Source organism: Salmo trutta, chromosome 21 (assembly GCF_901001165.1).
Source record: "Salmo trutta chromosome 21, fSalTru1.1, whole genome shotgun sequence".
Lineage (NCBI taxonomy): Eukaryota > Metazoa > Chordata > Actinopteri > Salmoniformes > Salmonidae > Salmo > Salmo trutta.
The window spans coordinates 9,972,119-9,996,241 of NC_042977.1; the positions used below are offsets into that span (position 1 = coordinate 9,972,119).

Sequence of the window (24,123 nt, forward strand, 5' to 3'; positions counted from 1 at the left end):
TTACGGCTAGACGTTCCCGTTTGGACAACATCCGGTTAAATTGCAGAGCGCGAAATTCAAATTAAATTATTAGAAATATTTAACTTTCATAAAATCACAAGTGCAATACACCAAAATAAAGCTTAACTTCTTGTTAATCCAGCCACCGTGTCAGATTTCAAAAAGGCTTTACGGTGAAAGCAAACCATGCGATTATCTGAGGACAGCACCCCACCATACAAACACATGAAAATCATATTTCAACCAAGCAGGTGCGACGCGAAAGTCAGAAATAATGATATAATTCATGCCTTACCTTTGAAGATCTTCTTCTGTTGGCACTCCAATATATCCCAGAAACATCACAAATTATCCTTTTGTTCGATAAACTCCTTTTTTATATCCTCAAAATGTCCATTTATTTGGCACGTTTGATTCAGAAAAACACCGGTTCCAACTCGCCCAACATGACTACAAATGATCTAATGAGTTACCTGTAAACTTGGTCCAAACATTTCAAACAACTTTCCTTATCCATCCTTAGTTATCCTAAAAAGTAAATAATTGATACAATTTAAGACGGAATATACTGTGTTCAATAGCAGATAAAATCAAAGTGGCACGAGCTAGTGGCACGAGCCAAACAAAAGAGTCCACTTGGCTTGACACTCATTCTGAATAGCCGTACCTATTCATTTCTCAAAGGAAAAACATCAACCAATTTCTAAAGACTGTTGACATCTAGTGGAACTGCAACCAGGTGCCTCATAAATCTAGTTTCCCATTGAAAATCAATTGAAAACACAGTGAACTCAAAAAAAGAAAATCCTGGATGGTGTGTCCTCTGGGTTTTGCCTGCCAAATACGTTCTGTTATAGTCACAGACATAATGTTAACAGTTTTAGAAACTTTAGAGTGTTTTCTATCCAAATCTACCAATTACATGCATATCCTAGCTTCTGGGCCTGAGTAGCAGGCAGTTTACTTTGGGCACGTTTTTCATCCGGACGTGAAAATACTGCCCCCTATCCCAAAGAGGTTAAAAAAAAAAGTTGGGCCGTGGATCAGAAAACCAGTCAGTATCTGATGTGACCACCATTTTCCTCATGCAGTCCGACACATCTCCTATAAATAGAGTTGATCAGGCTGTTGATTGTGGCCTGTGGAATGTTGTCCCACTCCTCTACAATGGCTGTGTGAAGTTACTGGATATTGGTGGTAACAGGAACACGCTGTCGTACACATCGATCCAGAGCATCCCAAACATGCTCAATGGGTGACATGTCTGGTGAGTATGCAGGCCATGGAAGAACTGGGACATTTTCAGCTTTCAGGTATTGTGTATAGATCCTTGCGGCATGGGGCCGTGCATGAAGTGATGGCAATGGATGAATGGCACGACAATGGGCCTCAGGATCTCATCACGGTATCTCTGTGCATTCAAATGCAATTGTGTTCATTGTCTGTAGCTTATGCCTGCCCATACCTTAACCCCACCACCACGGGGGACACTATTCACAACATTGACATCAGCAAACTGCTCGCCCACACAATGTCATCTACCATCTGCCCGGTACAGTTGAAACCAGGATTCATCCATGAAGAGCACACCTCCAGCGTGCCAGTGGCCATCTCTGATTCCGAGAGGTACGGGGCTGCCGTAATCAAGATCATCAGTGCAGAACTGCAGATTTTTCCACCTTGCTGCCTGGGAACCAGCATTTCACTGAACCAACCTTCCGGTTACTGACTAAACACTCTTAACCGCTAAGCTACCTTAGTAGCTCTACATGCGCTTTCTCACTGCTTCAGTGAAATGCAACTTAATACAAGAGACAGCTTACCGAGGTAGGGTATAGTAAAAACAACAACTTTCACCATGGGTGTTTGGGTCGTTTAGTTCAAACCCCATCTATGGTACAAACTCCTTACGAACTTGCCACTAAGCTCGACAACTGCAAAAGCAAGTATCACCAGTGAAATAGACTACCGATAGCGTCAGTGTACTTGATAATTGTATGGTGTAGTAAATAACTTTCAAAAGAGACAAATTACCTATGATTTTGAGACATAATTACTATACTCACTCCACTGCGCTGTTCAAGGGCCCTGGGTTGTCCTGGGATGTGCCTGTCTCTACTAAATAATTGGCTGCAATGTTTAGGGGGCTGTGAGATTACAAGTCCTCCAGCTATGGCAGCTCCTGCCAGCCAAACAGTCTCCGAAGACCCCGAAACCGTTGATTCCAACAGCTTTTCACAATAATTTGTGCGCTCTCAAATGGTCTCTAGACATCCTGATTATGTGCTAGTCAGTGCCTGTTTCATTTATGTGAAGGGGGAACGTTAAGAAATGTTGTAAAAAGGTTCTCGAGGCATCTGCCCACCCCTGAAGCTTCCCCGGACACAGCCGAGTAAATGAGGATAACTAATTGTTTGTTTACTATGTGAAATATGAATAACACAAAATGTATGATGTTGTCAGTTCAATTCGTCACATAGTATCACTGGCCAATGATTTGAGGAATGTTGTCTTGTGATGCATAGTTCTTTCCCCAAATACCTCGATTGAGAAGGTAACAGGTAGCTGCAGTACTTACTAACAGGTCTGTATACTATTTTGAGGTGATGTTTTGGTACATAACACAATATGGGGATGACATTGTGTTAGCTGGATGATATGAGATGACTAAGGTTATTAACCTTTGCCTGTTATATTTGGATTTTGTACTTTAGGATTAGAGTATTGTATTCAGTATATGGGGCGCAGAACGGCATGGATTATTATACACTGTATATGGCTGCCTCTGGCTTTGAATAACAGTATACCACTGTTGTTTATCAGTAGTATGGCACATCATACAATGAGTACTTTTCAATGATTCAAGGAAGTTTCCCTCAAATCCCCACCCTGGTCTGGCTGAATATTCCTCAGCACCTGATTAGCGTAGCATTATAATACCATTTTATGCTAATAACCAGAACTGCTTTGAGGAAGCCGAAGAAGTAGCAGAGGCTCCACAGGCGTTGCGTAGGGGCCCTGGTGTGTGTCTGGATTTACGCCTCTAACAGGCTTTGTACTACAGGAAGGGAAGCTAGACTCTCATTCTAATTCACATGCTCTGCTTTTCAATAATGCTAGCTGTTGAAGAAGTACGTGGCAAAACAACAGAGGAGAACCCCCACCGGTGCTCACCGGAGGGTGTTTTTTTGTTTGTGGTGTGCACTATCAGCGATCGGTAGATCTTTAATTCTTCAGTATCTCCGTCTTTCATCTCAGACGGCATACCTCCATCCACTGAGAGTCATTCGCTCGGTAGCTAACAATGAGAGACTGAGATAAATAACTGAACTGGCCCTTTGTTAGTGTTCCTGGCATAGCAGGGGGCATTGATGCCACTCACGATGGGAAACCTTTATTGCATCCATTGTTAAGCTATGTGAGAAAGTATAGATGTTGAAAATATCATACTCCAGCAATATTTCAAAGCCTATGAGGTGATTCAGTCGATGGGTGCTCTTCTGATCTGAGTATGTCTATCAGCTGCCAAGCAAATTGGCTTTGTTGGATGGAAATATGGGAGGTTTCATGTCAGTACGATGTAATTCATCAGATGAACAACATCCCTGTTCTTAGTGGTTCAAGCTTGTTTCATGACAGGTTTTGAATCTCCTGAAACCAGACCTGGGTACCAAATAATATTTTTCTTTTTATACTTTTATACTTTCATTGCACTTGATTGAGCTTGCCTGGTGCTGCAGAATCAATGGAATAGTCCCACATGTGCAAAGCCTGCCCATCTGGCACTCCACACTAGTTTTTGGTTGCACATTGGTTGTGGGAACAAAGCCATAGGTTTTCTGACCGGTAGTTTTTTGAACGTTGAACTGACATTTTTTATTTTTAGGTTGCAGGGAGGTTCTAAGAACATTTTACTCTGGTTCCTAGACAGTTTTACTCAGAGGTTTTATTAGCGCTCTGGGAAAATAACTGATAGGTTATTTCGAGGTTTTTGAATAACTTACTTAAAACTTAACATTTCAGTAAGACTTCTAATAACACTGTTCGCTTATTTCGGGTTAACTTTTTGGAACTCCTAGCACAGATAGGACACATGGAAATGCATTATTTCATGCATTAATCATGCAAACACATTTATTTTTTGTGACACAGTATCAGAGAGACGCAAACCTATAATCTTCTGTTCTCTAGCCAGGATTTAGTCCACTGTGCTACCAGGATGGAGCTAGCATGCCTGTTTTTTTTTACACCTACAAAGATGTTAGTTTTAGTCTATTCAACCATACCCCATTTAAAAGAAAACAAACACTCATTAAGATCAGGTGTGTCCAATTAGTGGTCGCGGCCAAGACACCTGAACACACTTAACAAGATAGAGGATAGAATGAGTCTTATTGATGCTGAGAATGGACATGTTTTTGAAAAACATTCTTAGCACGTTCTCTGAATGTTAATAATGTTTTGTGTTTTTTATTGAATGTTTTCTTAACTTTCTGAGAACGGACTGTACGTTTTTAAATAATATTCTAAGAACATTCTCTGAACGTTATTAAAGATTTCTTGTGGTTTTTATGGAAAGTTTGAGAACATTACTTTAAATAGAACCATGAGGAAATGTTGGGCTGAAAGTACTGAAATTTCCACAGAAGAACATTGTTTTTAACGTTCTCTGAAGTATTTGAGAACATTCCCAATGTCAAACCAGTTGGAGAAAGTTCATAGAACATTACCAAAATTGAAATTAAATGTAACCATGTTTGAAATTTAAGTAAACAGTCTGTTAAAGATGCACTATGCAAAAATCAGTCCACCATTTCCGGGTTGCAAAAATTTGAATAGTTTGCCTGATTTCTGTTTATGTGACAAAACAAGCAAGTACTGTATAGTGTAGAGAGTCATTGTACCATCTAAACCGCTGTGACATATCTTTTCTATAACCAAAAATATTGTATTTTCAGCTGCCTGAAGCTGGTGTATAAAACCGAAGTAAAAGACACAAAAATGGAACTTAAGAAATAGAAATAGTGCACATAGAACATATATACCGCTTCTTAGACATGCTTTCAATGAGAATGACAGATCTACAACTTACATTTCTATGTGAATTTGGTCTGGTCGCCCAAAAAGTTACATATTGCAGCTTGAAAGTAACCAATAAAATGATGTTTTTTTGTCAAGTTCCTTAAATGTGCTAAGATTGTTCCAATGTTCAAGTTGTGGGAAGGTTCTATGTAAAATAACCATAGGACAACCACACTCTCACTAAGCTCTAAGAAACACATGGTTCTCAGAACCTTATGTGCTAGCTGGGGAAGGTCTCAAGGATAGCTATAGAATTCTGAAGAAAAAAATGTTTTTAAAGAGTGCATTAAAATGATTGTGTGAAATCTTGTTGAGGGGGCTTGAATCTATTAACGATAAAGAAAACCAATACCTTAGATGATGATTTGTATCGTGTCATATATGCATGATGAGGATAACATGTTTGTATTCTCTTATGAAATACAGTTATCAGTCACTCTAGGTTCAGTTACTGCTCTATCCCTGTGTGTGGATACATTTAGCTCAGATGTCCCCTTTTCACACTATCGTGCCAACCAGAAACATACTATGTTGGCTCATATATTTTATTTTTACACTGTCCTTTCCAGCACGGCTCCAGTGGTGGATGCCGAACCCGGCCAGCACAGTAGAGCGTGGCTCAGCTTTAACAACAGGGCTGTTTCATATAGAGGAACTGCTGTTGTACAATGAACACACCGATTTCTCGTTTAGTCTCGGTGGACTTCCAGGGCGAGTTCATCGTGTTCTTCCTGTGGATTGTCAGACATTATTTTTAATGCCTCTCCTGAGAGACTCCTCTCCATAAACTCTTCCTCTTCACGGCAGCCCGACCTCCCCTCACCAGCCCACTTGTAAAACAGACACACACATTAGTCTAACTCATGTTTCCTCCAAGGCCCCACTGGCCTGTCAGCCCAAAGCCTCAGTTAATCATTCAGCGTGTGTGTGTTTCCTTCATCCTTCTATGCTCATCTCTGTATGTGTGTGTGTTTAAAAACTCTACATTTGCAGATATAGGCCTATACGATCACAATCAAACACCATGAATACAAAAATGGCCAGTTGTGAACAACCATTGAATTAACATATTTCAACATAAAAAAATTGGCCTCTCTTCCTACTGAATGACTTTGGTTCCCTCTTGGTAAATAACATTTTGAAACACAACACAGTGTAAAGGTTAGCAATCCGGGGACGTTGCAACCCCACAATCAAGGAGCATTATAAAGGGTTTGTTCAAGTACATTTGGGCCTTGTCGATGAAATGCTACACATGGGTGGCATAGCTGTTTGTTTGTTTACTCAGCCTTGATTTTAATTACTTTACTTTCCATTTGGATATGCAAATATAACGAGGACCTTTTTTTAAATTGATTAGAAATCTAAACCTTGCCTCACTGAAAATGGTTCTGTGTGTCAAATTTGGAAAGCAATCCAATTTACTTACAAATTAAATGACTGCATATTTTGGCGACAAGGAGTGCGTCATTTGTAGTGTTTTCAAGTCAATCGCTTCTGTTTCTACCCACTTTCTCTTTCACTTAAATTAGAATTACAACAAAGGGAAGAGATGGGATGGATAACTCTGATGATATTTTATTTTTAAAAAGTCTGGCATAAATAACACACAAAATAACATGTACAAGCTTCTCACTATTAGACTACAGAAAAACACCCTTATACACAGTCGCCAATACCCCCTACCTCCATAAAGTACCATCACATTGCATAATCCCTTCAGCTCTCATCCTCTTTAAATTCAATATGAGCAGTGGTTAGTAGAGAATATCAGAAAATCAAGTCTCTCCTTAACCCCAGGAGAAAATGTCTTACGAATCTAGATTACATGACTACTAGTGACTTCTGCACAAATGCGATCTAAGATTTACCCATTGGTCTTTGAGACTTTAAATCAACTCCCTCTTGCTCCGTGTGAGAACTACAGTTGAAGTCGGAAGTTTACATACACTTAGGTTGGAGTCATTAAAACTTGTTTTTCAGCCACTCCACAAATTTCTTGTTAACAAACTATAGTTTTGGCAAGTCAGTCAGGACATCTACTTTGTGCATGACACAAGTCATTTTTCCAACAATTGTTTACAGACAGATTATTTCACTTATAATTCACTGTATCACAATTCCAGTTGGTCAGAAGTTTACATACACTAAGTTGACTGTGCCTTTTAACAGCTTGGAGATTTCCAGAAAATGATGTCATGGCTTTAGAAGCTTCTGATAGGCTAATTGACATCATTTGAGTCAATTGGAGGTGTACCTGTGGATGTATTTCAAGGCCTACCTTCAAACTCAGTGCCTCTTGGCTTGACATGGGAAAATCTAAAGAAATCAGCCAAGACCTCAAAATAAATGTTTGACCTCCACAAGTCTGGTTCATCCTTGGGAGCAATTTCCAAACGCCTGAAGGTACCACGTTCATCTGTACAAACAATAGTACACAAGTATAAACACCATAGGACCACGCAGCCATCATACCGCTCAGGAAGGAGACACGTTCTGTCTCCTAGAGATTAACATATTTTGGTGTGAAAAGTGCAAATCAATCCCAGAACAACAGTAAAGGACCTTGTGAAGATGCTGGAGGAAACAGGGACAAAAGTATCTATATCCACAGTAAAACGAGTCCTATATCGACATAACCTGAAAGGCCACTCAGCAAGGAAGAAGCCACTGCTCCAGAACCGCCATAAAAAAAGCCAGACTACGGTTTGCAACTGCACATGGGGACAAAGATCGTACTTTTTGGAGAAATGTCCTCTGGTCTGATGAAACAGAGATAGGACTGTTTGGCCATAATGACCATAGTTATGTTTGGAGGAAAAAGGTGGAGGCTTGCAAGCCGAAGAACACCATCCCAACCGTGAAGCACGGGGGTGGCAGAATGTTGTGGGGGTGCTTTGCTGCAGGAGGGACTGGGGCACGTCACAAAATCGATGTCATCACGAGGAAAGGAAAATTATGTGTATATATTGAAGCAACATCTCAAGACATCAGTCAAGAAGTTAAAGCTTGGTCGCAAATGGGTCTTCCAAATGGACAATGACCCCAGCATACTTCCAAAGTTGTGGCAGAATGGCTTAAGGACAACAAAGTCAAGGTATTGGAGTGGCTGAACTGAAAAAGCGTGTGCGAGCAAGGAGGCCTACAAACCTGACTCAGTTATACCAGCTCTGTCAGGAGGAATGGGCCAAAATTCACCCAACCTATTGTGGAAAGCTTGTGAAAGGCTACCTGAAACGTTTGACCCAAGTTAAACAATTTAAAGGCAATGCTACCAAATACTAATTGAGTGTATGTAAACTTCTGACCCACTGGGAATGTGATGAAAGAAATAAAAGCTGAAATAAATCATTCTCTCTACTATTATTCTGACATTTCACATTCTTAAAATAAAGTGGTGATCCTAACTGACCTAAGACAGGGATTTTTTACTAGGATTAAATGTCAGGAATTGTGAAAAACTTAGTTTAAATGTATTTGGCTAAGGTGTATGTAAACTTCCGACTTCAACTGTATCTCTGATCATGGCCATTGATACCTAGCCTGTGTTTGATGCTTTGCATGTCTCTCTGCTTCCCTCCCTCATCCATCACAGTAAATGTGAATGTCGGCCAGGTACAGAGTAGGAGGCTACTACTCTCAATCTCCCCACTATATGCTTGGTAATCTGTGCCAAGGATGCCTTCCCTCCCCATTGGAGAATAGAGACACTGTGAGACAATGTATTCTGCAGCTTCAGATGGTCAGTACAAACACAGCCCATATGCAGCGTCTCACTCCCCTTCCCTCAGCAGATGAATTGGATTGATACATATGCTCCAGTAGGGTGCATGTTAGTATCAATGTAATAACCAATTGATAGTTTGTTTCCTAAAATTCACAAAAGTACATAAATCTAAGCAATTTGATTAATTTGAGTGATTAAAAACATCACATTTAATGACACTTACATACAACTAAAGCCATGAACAGTGTACACCGACACAAATGGACCCATTGGACAAAATCTATAAGCTATGTGGCTGACATTGTCTCTGATTGGGTTAATACAAAAAACATCACATTGGCCCTGCCCACCGCTCATTATTAACTACATAGTTTGGTTGCTTCGTACTCCACAGAGTTTGGTTGTCTGACACTGAAAGCCTGTAAGGAAGCCAGTATTCTGGTCACTTCAGAGCTGGACAGTTTCAGTCTGTGACGGAGCAGACATGAGAACAGGTCTATCGGTTGAGCCCCTGGAGGAGAGAGTCGGTTGACCCTGTAGCGGATCTCCACCAGCTGCAGCAGGGCCGAGTCCTGGGATCCCTGAGTGTACGGGTAGTCCAGCTGCAAGATCAGGTCCTGGATGGTGTCCGGGTCAAAGTGCATGCTGTATCCAAACAGCTGCATGCTGTTGATCTTCATGTAGCCCATGCTCTGGGATGAAGATGCCACCATTGGTTCCACGGTGACCTCCGGTGATTCCAGGGACACTGTACTAGCGTTCCTGTGTCCCCTAACCTCTGGCCCTGGAGCCAATCCTGGCACTGAGTCCCTAATGCGGCTTCTCAGGTAGAAATGCACTGTCTCGAAAAAGCTCTTCCACCGGTTGCCCAGCGTCAAGGTCCAGTTGTAGCAGTCCAGGGGGATATCCAGCTTGGTCCGCTCCCAGTCGGGGTAGCCATGCTGGCCGATGGGCATGGTCCAGCTCTCCGAGTGGCTGCCCCCGAACGGATTGACGAACATGGACAGCGCAGGCTCCAGCGAGCTGTTCTTGGTCAGGCACACCTGGAGCGCCACCCCCAGGAGCATGTGCACACGGTTGGACTTGTAGCGGTTGCTCTTCAAGGTCAGCAGCATCCTCTTCCGCCACGACGGGTCAAACCAGGCGTTGAGGCGAACGTCGTTGCTGACGAAGATGCCGTGCAAGGTGATGCGCGGGTCCCGGTGCTGGAGCAGGTAGCACAGCTCCAGGTCCTGGAGGTCGCGGTCGCTCTCCAAGCCCAGGTAGGGGTCCGTGGGGTCAGGCACGGCGGGCCGGCACAGCCCCTGGCCCAGGGTAAAGCCCGGGTTGCAGCTGGAGCAGCGGGTGCGGTTCTCAGAGGAACAGGAGGTGCAGCGGGGGCCCTCTCCTACTGAGCAGGGGATGGGGCCCTGGCAGGGGGGGTGGTGGTAGGGGCAGGAACAGCTGCGGGTCTCCACAGAGTACAGGCCGATGTGGTCGTTCTCACTGCAGTACAGAAGGGACAGGATGTAGCTCAGCCAGTAGCGAAGGGGTCTGAGGACAGAGGATAGAACATACTGTAGATGAGGGTAACTTCTTAGTCACTTTACATTTTGATTTCTTAGTAAATCTACGTTTTCTTTTGTTTTGGTCACTTTTGTTAGTCCATTTTCTTGTTTTCTGTCCATGAGATCCAGTCAGGTCTAAAATTATTGGGATCCTTTATAAAGATGAGCAAAAAAACCTGTATAAAATAAATAATATTTGTATGCAACAAAAATAAGGGAACTTTACCCAGTACCAGGACAGAGGCTGAAACTTGGTTACAACTGGATCTTCCAGTGAAACAATAATCCCAAACACACATCAATATCCACAAAGAAATGGTTAATTGGCCACAAAATCACAATCACAATCTCAGGACTTAAAACCTGTGGTTTGAATTGAAGAGGGCAGTCCATAAGCGCAGACAAAGGATATCAAAGAACTGGAAAGATTCTGTATGGAGGAATGGTCAAGATCCCTACCAATGTGTTTAGAAAAAGACTCAGTGACATTTTCCTCGCAAGGTGAGGTTTTGAAAGGTATTGAAAACAGGGGTGCCAATCATTTTTTAACCCTTATCTTTTTGCGCAAAATAATATTACTTGTTAAACAAAATCTTTCTCAGAGCAATTGTATTAGTATAAACATTTTCAAATTGGAGCATACAATATAGCTCAGTATTTATTTTATCCAGTCTTATTTGCTAATCTTTATCAAGGGTGCCAATCATTTTTGACCTGACTGTATGTGAAAAACATCTCATCAGACACAGCAGGATTCATACTGCACATTAACAGCAATAATATCGTAAATTGAGTGGGATAGGCAGATCAGAAGCCCCCTTTCTGCTGTCGTAGGCTCAGCTGTTGCAATGCAAGCCAAATCAGACCAAAATGAACATGTTCATCTAGTCGTGAATTCCCCGAGTAGGCAGGTGGGTGGCGATGGAGAGAGCCACACGAACACACACACACACACACACTTTTTTGTTCAATGTATGAATACGGCATATACTAACAACTCAGTACAATTACAGAGCTATTAAAGAAAAAAAATATATGGGATTCTGAGGTTTCATGGGAACACATGCAAAAAATGTACAAGTTTAATAATTCTGCACCGCCATCAAATCCCCCTTTACTACCAGCGAGGTGTGATAAAGCAGTGTAATTGGATTGTGGATTGAGGAAGCAGAGCTTGCCTATGGCAGTAGAACTGATGTATTGTGCCATTTAGTTAATTTCCTATACAAAGAATGGCTATCAAAACAGAGCGGTCAGGAGAGAGGAAGTTATGATAAAAGGAGAGCTGCTCTGGAAAGCTGGAGTAACCAATAACGGGTGGGCCAGGTAGCAGGGCATAGGGCTGAACCAGGAAACCAGTGCTAAAAACATTTATAGTTTAAATTTTAGTCATTTAGCAGATGCTCTTACCCAGAGCGACTTACAGTAGTGAATGCATACATTTCATTTCATTTCATGCATTTAAAAAAAATAATATTTTGTACTGGTCCCCTGTGGGAATCAAACCCACAACCCTGGTGTTGCACACACCATGCTCTACCAACTGAGCCACAGGGAATGCCATTTACTCAGAAACAGTATTTTTAGAGGTACAGTAGAATGGTCCCAGATCTGTTTATGCTATTTTGCCAGCCCCAGTAAGCACAAAGAGTTCTGGGACCAGGCTATCCAAATTCTAAATTGAATGTACTTCAGACTGTAGTTTTGGCAGTTAACATTAATTAAAAGTGATTGCATGTAATTCGTTACTTTAGAAGAGGCATGATCTAAAGCGCAAACGTTTGAATGTCAAAACGTTTCTTCTTCATACTCCTTTCTGAGTGTGGACATCCCACATTATCCGAAGACTTATTGTGACCTAGTATTAAGGCCTAACACAACTCCTGAGCACTGTGGTCTTAGATACTTTGGACAAGAAAGTAGAAACGGTTCTAATTGTACTGCAATAAGCGGCTATCCTTAATTCGGGTTTTCCCAGGTGAGACTCAATTTCTACCGTCAGCACTTCTTGTCTCCTTTCAAAACTTCTCAGCTTTTGTTTCCCAAAAGTACATTTCTTTCTCGTACAGTGCATAAATCAGTTGCATAAATACAAGACAAGGAATTTTAGGGGGGGGGGACCTCGGGTTAACGGACCCCCTAAAAATACTCTGTACCTCTCCCTCTGCAGCACTATTCTGGGCTGATGGCGGCATCTCTTGCTAAGACTGAAGAGCTTGTTAGCGGCGCGACGTGCTTTGTGGAGGAGCAGGCCGCTCGTGGTCTCCAGCTGTTTATAACGTTGGAGCAGATCCCCATCCGTCCTCCACAAGCGCTCCACGACAGATGTGTTCACGGCGTAATGGGTTGGCAACCGTCCAACAAAGCTTTGGAACTCCTCTGGAATAAAACCAAAATAATAAGAAGAAAAAACATGAATAAGTAAAGTTTTATTTTCTTGGCGGGGAGGAGCATGAGCCATTGGGTAATAATAAGAATGTGGTAAAAACGTGTCTGTTCTCACTGTTTTTGTATGTCCCAGAAAAGCAAACAAACCCAAGTATAAATAAACAGCACAACAGTGTGCTCAGAGGTACTGATTCAGGTTGTTCTTATCGTTTATGACTTGCTAGAGAACAGAACTGACATTATTTAATTGGAGCAAAAATGTATCATATTTTATTAACCACCTGTCTGTAATTTGGAGTAGTGAGGGATGGTTATCCAACCTCGGTCATTAAACTGGTCATTTATCAGATGGTGAGTAACTTGGAGTGGGTGCAAAAATACACTTCCAGCTGTTTACAGTATCGAAGCAAGCCCATTTAAATCGCCGTGTTAACCTATTATATCAAGGTTTTTGTTGAAACAATGGTATTTCAGAGGTCTTTCAAAGGAGTGAGAAATACATTGAGACACTTTTCTTATGTGAAGGTTTTAAACTAGTATGCACCCTTCTCCACGACCATATCGCAATGAAAAATTGGACAATGGGGATTTGTATTATTTCCACACATATGAATGCTTATTGAATGTGAGCCTGAAGACCTGACTCCCTACATTCAACACTAGATTGTTGCAAGTCATCAACAAGCTGGCAAAAGCAGAAACACACTGGCACCCAGCCTACTCAATTGTCGCTCATCACCAAGTACATTGGACTGTTGCATATTCAACTAACTCCAGTAAACACCTGATTCCACAAACTCCTGGTTGGCCAGTGTCCAAGTCTCCCTGAGGCGCAGTAGGTTGTTCTCCAGGGCCTGGAGGTCCGTCTGTGGACAGTTGCACTGTGGGAAGTCCGGGCTGCACTGGCACCAGCAGTCACTGGCCCTGCAAACAAACTGTCCCTCCGAGTTACAGCCGATGTAGCTGAGGGCGGCCTGGACGAAGCGGCTCCTCAGGTAGGCTGGTAGAATTACCTGGAGTCCTGGGGAGGCAAGTGAGACGTGGGTAAGTGTTTTGGGGTGTAAGAAGACAACAACAAGCAGGCACTGCAGCTACATTTCTTTAGAGGATTTACCAATTACAGTCATCCAGGGGTATGAATACGTTTCTTGTGGGTTAGCCTCGAGAGCCAATTCGATTCCAGATAGGAACTACTATCCCCTGTATTTGCTGCATTGGACCTCCTTAAGAATGCACCCCATATAAAGGCAGCTGTAGTAAGTTACTGTACAGTAGTCCCTCTAACTTGTTGGGAATAAATGAGTAAACCATGAAAGCAACACCTGATTCATTAATGTTCTTCCAGATTCATTAATGTTCTACCTGTTGACATTTTGTCTGTAGATCTAGTTTCAGAAGTACCTTGTAACTGGATCTTGTTTTCTGGACTGTGGACCAGTACTGAGCTGATAGAGTCAAGGTTGTCATAGTTACTGCATCCAAGCGGGCCCGTCCTGGTCTCAGTCACCTGGGGAGGAAAGGTAACAAATGAACTGTCAATGTTGAATGTTCATTAATTTACCCATGTTTTGTTTCCTGCATCAAACATCTAAACACATTCTGTGGATCTGAATGAGTTCTGAGCGAGGTCAGTTCGGTTTCGGTTCAATGATTTAAAAAATAATCACGGTTTTTGAAATCAGTTTTGATTATTTTGGTTGAATGCTGTAACAACAATTTAATAATAATAAAACAATAATAATAAAAGCCCCATGATGGTAGTGGTAGTATTATTTTCATTCCAAGTCATCATATCATCTCTATAGAGCTGCTGTCTGACAAAATCACTATTTTTTTGTTCTTCAAAGTAAGTAAGGCATACTTTTATGACTGCAGAATTACACCCCCCCAAACACCCCCACCCCCTTGCGAGCAAAACACTTTAGCAGCCCCCCTCATGACAGCGAAGAGAACAAATATACGTTTTAAAGTTCATTTCATGCAATTCTAATCATTTTGGCATGGGATGGAGAGAAAAATTAGCAGTTTTACAGCCAGAGATACCTCGCGAAGCAACAGCTGCGCTCTATATCCCCTCACGATTGTGCATTCTTCTGCCTCTTCCACAGCAGACAAAAAAGAAACACAGACCGGACAAGTAGATGCGCAATGGATTATGGTCATTGTAGTTAATTACCACTCCCTAGTACATCGCACAGTTTAGAGGTCCTGATTTATCTCTAGAGCAGCTGTGCAATGTGCGCCTTGAGCTCACAGAAAACCCCCCGAAAAATAACTGACATTTCTGTTAATTGCTCAGCACGAATCTGAATGAATAGTACACTACATAACCAAAAGTATGTGGACACCTGCTCGTTGAACATCTCATTCCAAAATCATGGGCATGAATATGGAGTTGGTCCCCCCTCTGCTGTTATAACAGCCTTCACTCTTCCGGGAAGGCTTTTCACTAGATGTTGGAACATTGCTACGGGGACTTGCTTCCATTCAGCCACATGAGCAGGCCCTGATGTTGGCCGATTAGGCCTGGCTCACAGTCGGCTTTCCAATTCCTCCCAAAGGTGCTCGAAGGGGTTGAGGTCAGGGCTCTGTGCAGGCCAGTCAAGTTCTTCCACACCGATCTCAACAAACCATTTCTGTGTGGACCTTGCTTTGTGCACGGGGGAATTGTCATGCTGAAAAAGGAAAGGGCCTTCCCGAAACTGTTGCCACGAAGTTGGAAGCACAGAATCATCGAGCATTTCATTGTATGCTGTAGAGTTAAGATTTCCCTTCACTGGAACTAAGGGGCCTAGCCCGAACCATGAAAAACAGCCCCAGACCATTATTCCTCCACCAAACTTTACAGTTGGCACTATGCATTGGAGCAGGTAGCGTTCTCCTGGCTTCCACCAAACCGAGATACGTCCGTCGGACTGCCATATGGTGAAGCATGCAGCAGGACAGAAATTTGACAAACTGACTTGTTGGAAATGTGGCGTCCTATGATGGTGTCACGTTGAAAGTCAATGAGCTCTTCAGTAAGGCCATTCTAATGCCAATGTTTGTCTATGGAGATTGCATGGCTGTGTGCTCGATTTTATACACCTGTCAGCAATGAGTGTGGCTGAAATAGCCAAATATACTAATTTGAAGAGGTCTCCACATACTTTTGTATATATAGTGTATGTGTGTTCCAGTAGTGTACTCTTTAAAGAAGAACATCAACCCTTGGCCATCGCAAAATGTTGATTTTGTGGACAATTAACCATTTCTTTGTCGATTTTGTTGTGTGCTTGGAAGATCCACATGGAGCCAAGTTTCAGCCTCCTAGCAGAGGCAACCAGGTTTATGGCTAAAATGTCCTGGTACTGGGTAAAGTTCATGATGCCGTTGACCTTAACAAGGGCCCCAGGATCAGTACAAGCAAAACCGCTCCATAACATCAAAGCTCTACCACCATATTTTACAGTAGGGATGGGGTTCCTTTCTGCTTATACATCCTTATTTCGACACCAAACCCACCAACGAGTGGCCAAAGAGGCTTTATTTTCATGTCATCCAACAAATGTAAACGTCTGGAGTTTGCTAAACACCATTGGCACTTGGATTAGAACTGGTGCTTTGGTCAGATGACATGAAAATAGAGCTCTTTGGCCATGCACACCAGTGGTGGGTTTGGTGTCGAAATAAGGATGAATAAGCAGAACAGACTACCATACCTACTGTAAAATATGGTGGTGGATATTTGATGTTATGTGTATATTTTCTTGTTATGGGTACACATTCTTTACCGACAGAATCCTGTCCATCCCTTGAATATATAATTGAACCACGTGGGTACAGCCTGATTCTCAGCAGTTTCATCTTGAGATAGACTATGCTACAACTCTTACATACTGAATCCGCACAGCGGGAGTCCGGCAATAAGGAAAATCAACACGCTACACTTAGACTATTTCACATAAATAAATTATCAACAATAAAATGTTGCCAGCAGCCTATCCACTTGCCCCCCCCCCACAGAAACATAGAAAAAATATATAATAAAAGTCCCCACAGCAGCAGCACAGGTTTAACAGTTTGACCTCCTATACTGTATATAGTAACCTATTCTGTAGTAACCTATATTGCATATAGTAACCTATTCTGTAGTAACCTATATTGCATATAGTAACCTATTCTGTAGTAACCTATATTGCATATAGTAACCTATTCTGTAGTAACCTATATTGCATATAGTAACCTATTCGCATCTAACTTCAACTCCGTATGCCCAGAGGCAGAGGGCAGTCGAGGGCCTCTTACTCTGATGGCAGTGGAGGCAATCTGGAGGTGGTGGAGCCGGCGCAGAGTGCTCTCCCTGTCGGTGAAGTAGGAGGCAGCCAGCTGGTGAAGGGCCTCCAGGGTCACCGCCCCTGCCATGGCCCCCGTACCGTTGTGTCTGCTGCCCTCAGCTCCAGCCCCTGGTTCCGGGTCGCGGCTTAGCTTCCTCTTATCCACAAATATCGTCAAGGACTCCTCCCCTGATTACAAAGCAACAGGAAATGAGGAAATGGGAGACTGAGCGGCTGAGCCAGAGACGTTAATCAATGGTAATTATCTCCCATCTCTCCTTCAGGGAGGTTCCAATTATTCAATGACTGTGTTGAAGAACGGTAATGGGCAGAACACGTGATCTATGTTTAATCTCATCCCAGTTCAACAATCATACTGAACTGAGCTCTCTGCTTTAGTGTATGAAGCTCTTTATGCACATAATATATATGTATACATCACATCCAAACTGTATCATTTTCAAGTTACGTTTGGAATCAACCGATTCTGCAGAAGAATCTGTTGTATCTAAGTTACTGAATGTATCTCAGACACTGAGAAGAGTAGGTTTTGACATGAGAGTTATACAAAATCCCCTCTGCAAAAACACACTTATTTTTAGTCTAAGACATTTCCCAGGGAACAATACTGCTATAATGCGGGTCAAGTAGGAACCAACGTTCGGAGCACCCCTTTACTGTACCTCCCAGCGTGGCGGACAGTAGGAGGTGAGTCCCGTACTTCTTGATGATTTTCTCAGTGATCCTGCGGAGTGTGGGCCGCCGCCCAAGCTGCCTGATCGTGTGCATGAAGTCAGGGTCGAGGGGCGGAGCCAGGCCGCCACTGTTGTCACGCCACTCCACCGCCAGGCTGTTGACCTTCCATCGGCCAAACTCCCTGTAAACAACATCACAATAACATGTTTCATACAATAGTTGATTGAATTCTTGATTTGTGGAAGGAGCTTTAACTTTGTGAAAATATCACATTAAACTAAATAGGCTGTTGAGAACATTCAGTCGAATGTAATTGTGGAATTCATTCACAGATAAACCCCAATGCAAACAGACACAACATTTGCAGACAGATACATGCAGTATCTCTCTTACTCAGACTCCGCCACATTTGTTCTGACAGACTGCCACTGGCTAATAGACAGTAGGTCACTCTCAAGCCACATATGTTCACAGGTCTGTAGAGGTGTTTGTGACAGTAGGACCTTATCTTGCAATTGTGTTAGTTATTGCGCCATTGCCTTATTTCTTTGTAGCTTCAAGCTAGCTGTTGCGATGGAAAGAAACCTCAGTTGGGCAATGTCTTTGCTTAGGTGATCTCCACAGTACCATACTGCTACTGTAGCATGAGTCCTTATGGGAGTCCAATGCAGCACTATGAATGCATAACAAGTGCTATAAATTGTCAATGTGACCATGAACTACTATATCCCAGAGGGCCCATAAACCAGTGCAGCGTCCCTATAAGCATGGGTAACCACAGCTTATCCTGAACCAGACCTGAGTGACAAGACCTTGAGCCATTTAGAACGCAATTAGAAACCTTTCAGGAAACCATAGAAATGCTTTGGGTATGAGCACTTGGGGCATCCATAGCAAACCAAATACAGTGCATTCAGAAAGTATTCAGACTCCTTTACTTTTTCCACATTTTGTTACGTTACAGCCTTATTCTAAAATGGATTAAATCGTTTTTCCCCCCCTCAATCTACACACAATACTCCACAAGGACAAAGCAAAAACTGGTTTTTAGAAATGTTTGCAACCTAAAACTGAAATATCACATTAACATAAGTATTCAGATCCTTTACTCTGTATTTTGTTGACGCATCTTTGGCAGCGATTACAGCCTTGAGTCTTCTTGGGTATGACGATACAAGCTTGGCACAACTGTATTTGGAGAGTTTATCCCATTCTTCTCTGCAGATCCTCACAAGCTCTGTCAGGTTGGATGGGGAGCGTCGCTGCACAGCTATTTTCAGGTGTCTCCAGAGTTGTTCGATCAGGTTCAAGTCCGGGCTCTAGCTGGGCCACTCAAGGACATTCAGAGACTCCTGAGTTGTCTTGGTTGTGTGCTTAGTGTCGTTGTCCTATTGGAAGGTGAACCTTCGCCGCAGTCTGAACGCTCTGGAGCAGGTTTTCATCAAGGATCTCTCTGTACTTTGCTCCGTTCATCTTTTCCTCAATCCTGACTAGTCTCCCAGTCTCTACCGCTGAAAAGCATCCCCACAGCATGATGCTGCCACCACCATGCTTCACCGTAGGGATGGTGCCAGGTTTCCTCCAGACGTGACACTTGGCATTCAGGCCAAAGCGTTCAATCTTGCTTTCATCAGACCAGAGAATCTGGTTTCTCATGGTCTGAGAGTCCTTTAGCTACCTTTTGGCGAACTCCAAGTGGGCTGTCATGTGCATTTTACTGAGGAGTGGCTTCCATTTGGCCACTCAACCATAAAGGCCTGATTGGTGGAGTACTGCAGAGATGGTTGTCCTTCTGGAAGGTTCTCCCATCTCCACAAAGGAACTCTGGAGCTCTGTCAGAGTAACCATCAGGTTCTTGGTCACCTCCCTGACCAAGGCCCTTCTCCCCCGATTGCTAAGTTTGGCCGGACGGACAGCTCTAGGAAGAGTCTTGGTGGTTCCACACTTCTTCCATTTAAGAATAATAGAGGCCACTGTGTTCTTGGGGACCTTCAATGCTGCAGAACATTTTTGGTACCCTTCCCCAGATCTGTGCCTTGACACAATCCTGTCTCGGAGCGCTACGGACAATTCCTTTGACCTCATGGCTTGGTTTTTGCTCTGACATGCACTGTCAACTGTGGGACCTTATATAGACAGGTGTGTGTCTTTCCAAATCATGTCCAAATGAATTTACCACAGGTGGACTCCAATCAAGTTGTAGAAACATCTCAAGGATGATCAATGGAAACAGGATGCACCTGAGCTACATTTCGAGTCTCATAGGAAAGGGTCTGAATACTTATGTAAATAAGGTATTCCTGTTTTTATTTTTAATACATTTGCAAATACAATTTCTAACCTGTTTTCACTTTATCATTATGGGGTATAGTATGTAGATTTAATGAGGAAAATGTAAATGTAAATTAATCCATTTTAGAATAAGAGTGTAACGCAACAAAATGTGGAAAAGGGAAAGGCTCTGAACACTTTCCGAATGCACTGCATGTTCACCATTTTATATCACAAAGCCCTTGTGATTCACCATTAACTGTTTGTGATGACCATTACTCGCTACATACAGAGTGTACTGACACGTGTCACATCGACCTCAAGTGTTAATTACAGTCACATCCCATTGGGGACATGCAAACTCTAGCATTCTTAAGACGCAATTCTCTCTCCAGTCTCTACAGTCAAGACTCCTACTGCTCCGTCCTCATGGGAGGCAATCAAATCACTGCCACGAGTAACGATCGGCAGAGAAATAATTGAGGAATAAGGCCGGTGTGGAGAATGTCATTACATCCAATCATCGTAACGAGAGGCAGACTGCAGTGCCTCTCCGGTTGTCACTTGATGGGCACTATAGATCGCACCCCAGTGTTAGCCTGCGGTCTTATTCACCAGTGAGCACTTATGGATTGGAAGCAGGGATACTACGCTAACGCTACACTGGTGGATAATAGTCTGGCAGCTTCCTGTTCAAGACCCAGAGCCATGTGTAATCAAATGTGGAGAAATGGAGAAACGGGAAGGCCCCCCCGGGGAAAATGGAGAGGCGGTCGAGAGGAAAAACGGACACCAGCGGTCTGTCGGTTTAATCACTTGTAACTGAATTCGATGTTAATCCACATGGTTACGTCGCTATGATTATATTCCAATCCAAACAGAGGACGTTTCAAAGCGGGGGCTTCATCTCAATTGAATGGATACCATGTTGCTTTTTCTCCATCCTCTAGAGAGAATTAAAATCAGTCGGAGCTGTTCAGGGAGATGGGTCTCTGTGTGCTCTCCGAGAAGACTATAGCCTTCTCAGCGCCAGTAGAAAGTCTCCTTTATCTAGCTTACCACAAGATTGTGAACAAGTATTGAGCCATAGTGGACCAGAGAAATAAGCTTTTTTGTGCACATGGAACATTTTGGGGATCTTTAATTTCAGCTCATGAAATACGGGACCAACACTTTACATGTTGCGTTTATATTTTTGTTAATTATAGTAATGTCATGATATTGTGAATTGCAGTGGCACAAGGCCAGCATCATCCTATACTTGCCAATGATCATATATGGTTCCTTGGAAGTTTGAGCAGTACAAACACTTCACCTTCAAAATACAAAAATGTAAAATGTAAAAGAACGCCCACTTCACCTTCCATTTATTCCAGGCCATTTAGGAATGTTTCAGACGATACTGCTTTTCTAAAGCAGTCTGTATCCTTTCTGATACAGAGCATGAACCAGAGCGGAGAGTGGATTCAACCAAGTACCACCAACGCAAAAGTTAATATAATGTTAAGAGCACAGTGTAACACATGACCTCAATTTCAATTTGCACTAGTTCTGCAGACACCATACCATCAAATGCGAATTTTGGTGGACAACCAGTGTATGTGTACTTATGTTCGTGTTGACGTCTGTGTTGACGCCACATGGATTTGCATGTCCTTGGTGAATGTATGCAGTTGAGATGCTAATATACAGTGCATTCAATGTGAGGACTGAATTATAGCATACAGTTCATTCAGAAAGTATTCAGACCCCTTATATGCCGTCTAAGAGTCGTTTACACTCTCCACTCTGGTTCATGCTCTAAGAGTTGAGAATCACATACAATAGGAGTGAAGTGCTGTTCAGAGAGGGAGATGTGCCACAGAATAGCCTCACTTGTGTAGAGCTACAGTAGAGGGCGAAAGAGGGGTGGGGGCAGGGGGACAGATGAAGATGGAGGGAGAGAGAGAAGAGAAAGCAAAGATAGATACGGAGAGAGAGATCACCTGTAGATCTTGTATCTGGTGGTGTAGCCCTGCTGGTGTCTCTCCACAGACTCTGTGAACTCCAGGGAATTGTGGAAGGGCCCTTTGTCCGACAGCAGCCAGCCCATGGGCCCAGCACTACCGCCATCACTGGGTCCGGCCGCGGCGGCAGCAACCCCAGCCCAGGTCCAGCAGCAGAACAGGCCCAGAGCGACACCCTCCCATAAGAGCAGCACAGGCACCTGTCTAAGACCGATACCCTGGCAGCTCATGCTTCACCCAGCGACTCCTCATCCTCTCCAAACTTTGCCTGTGTCCTGGGGGGACAACCCATTTGGGGGAATTTGCGAATTGGGGAATGTTAGCCTACTTTAATTGCGACATTTTATAAGCTTTAGTATTGTACTGTATATGATATTGCATGAAATTGTACTACACTGAGATATTTGATATATTAAAGATTGAAAAGGAGAGCTGTGATAAATTCAATATAAAAAACGTAATAAACAAGTACATAAATCAACATTAACATTCCTATGCAATTTCCCGTGCATTTCCACGTCATACTTACGGTTGCATACAACTTGTGAATAGATAGTCCTTATATTGTAAAATAATATGCTTGGGTCCTTACCTGATTTCTGAAAGTGTGGAGACCAAATATGTTTATGTTTAATGAATCAAAGAGATCTCGAGGTTGCACGAGCCCTGATAAAAGGTATTTTCATTTTCCGTGTGGTCAAAATATGAAATAAATTCGCTCAACTGCCCGTGTTAGAATTGATGCGAGGCTGAAATACCAAACAAGGGGAAAAAAAACGTTTTTTTTCCCAGCCTTCTGAAAATAAACCACTTTATATTCCAGAGCACATACATCCATATATTGGAAGGCTCCTCTGTAGATTGCAGGTGGATCTCACATTTGCCTTGCGCAACAACTTCAGCCTCAAAACAGAAGGGAAGAACTCTGGGCGTCCGCCTCAAACAAGTGAGTAAAAATTGCGGTCAAATACAATAATTCACAATTAGTGAATTGAATACGCGTTTTTTCAACTTCCTCATTTTAATTTAACACTTGCTAATTTCTTTTGCAACCCCTAAAATTCCTAAATCGGGTGCACAAGTAGCCTGATCATTCGTTATCGGAGTTCAATTCTCCTAAGCTCAGGCAGTTGCTGCCTCCCTCTTTCAGTATCAGTTGTGTGAATGATGGAGGGGGGAGCAGATTGGAGAGATCTCCTTTCTAGACAAACGAAACGTTGTTCACAATGCACGTTCATGTATTTCATTTGGAATTTGATGATTGTGAGCTCAACTGCTCTAGCAGCCACAACAATTTCAATTTTGATGAAGATGGCAATGATGATGATGATGACGATTGGAATGACAACAAGGCTACACAGCTCCTGGTACTGCATCTACTAATCACAATGATGAACAGCCTGACCTTAGGCTATAAATGTGTTATATGCATGTTGACAGATTGGTCATTTCTACATAGCAATGTCTTGATCTTTTTCAACAGATATTAGTGTAGTATAATTGCATATAATCAATGAGCAATGGCTAGGTATTTATTGATATCTTCCAACCAGTATGGTAGCCTACCAAAAATGAAACAACATCAAACTTGGTTGTAGGTCCTGATTGGCACCGTGCTATAGTTCAAATGAGTTTTGGCTCAGGATTTATTTCATTAGTGATGCAATCGATATGTCATTTCGGTGATGGTGGAAACAGGTGTGGAGCAGATGCATCATTTTGATATTTTCTCACCACGGCAACATCACAGCTAGCTGAAACGCCGGCCGGTCGACACCTCTCACAAGATATGAACGCTGGAGTGACAGTAGTTGAAAGTGGATCCTCTGGGATTGAGGATTAAGGAGGGGTGAGTGAGTGGCAGGTGCAGGCGATGGATCGCTAATTAGACTGTTTCAACTATGAGGGAGCAAAATAATGAAAAGCTAAATGCCTGCACATGAGTACTTTGATGTCAGGTTGGTAATCCCCATTTATGTTGGTTGCTGTAGAAGCCGGCCCTTTGTTCGGGTACTTGCAAGTCATCATTATGTTTGTCATTCAAAGTGCAACGAGTGACTGACGAGAAGTGAAACTGTTAAATGGTTTGG

At 42.7% G+C, this 24,123-nt stretch overlaps 1 protein-coding gene across 2 annotated transcripts; it reads right to left on the reverse strand.

The window, feature by feature from the left end:
- Window positions 1-8,990: 8,990 nt before the first annotated feature.
- LOC115156638 (BMP/retinoic acid-inducible neural-specific protein 3) lies at window positions 8,991-23,235 on the reverse strand. Of its 2 annotated transcripts, XM_029704151.1 has the most exons (8): window positions 22,626-23,235; window positions 22,013-22,308; window positions 17,744-17,937; window positions 17,032-17,249; window positions 14,146-14,251; window positions 13,529-13,765; window positions 12,513-12,735; window positions 8,991-10,342 (listed from the first exon to the last, which is right to left on the reverse strand). In XM_029704151.1, exons 2-8 carry the CDS (start codon window positions 22,261-22,263, stop codon window positions 9,169-9,171), a joined length of 2,403 nt encoding a protein of 800 aa, XP_029560011.1. In that variant the 5' UTR covers window positions 22,264-22,308; window positions 22,626-23,235; the 3' UTR covers window positions 8,991-9,168. The 2 variants fall into 2 exon arrangements, with proteins under 2 accessions (XP_029560011.1, XP_029560012.1); XM_029704152.1 differs by lacking the exon at window positions 22,626-23,235 and having other exon boundaries at window positions 22,013-22,525.
- Between the last annotated feature and the right edge of the window lie 888 nt (window positions 23,236-24,123).

Coding starts and splice junctions, on each gene's coding strand:
- LOC115156638 (XM_029704151.1), bottom strand. CDS start 22,263: ATGAGCTGCCAGGGTATCGGTCTTAGACAGGTGCCTGTGCTGCTCTTA. Junction 13,766..14,145: donor AAACAAGATCCAGTTACAAG/GTACTTCTGAAA, acceptor TTGCCTCCCCAG/GACTCCAGGTAATTCTACCA. Junction 12,736..13,528: donor CCAGGAGTTTGTGGAATCAG/GTGTTTACTGGA, acceptor GTTTTATTCCAG/AGGAGTTCCAAAGCTTTGTT.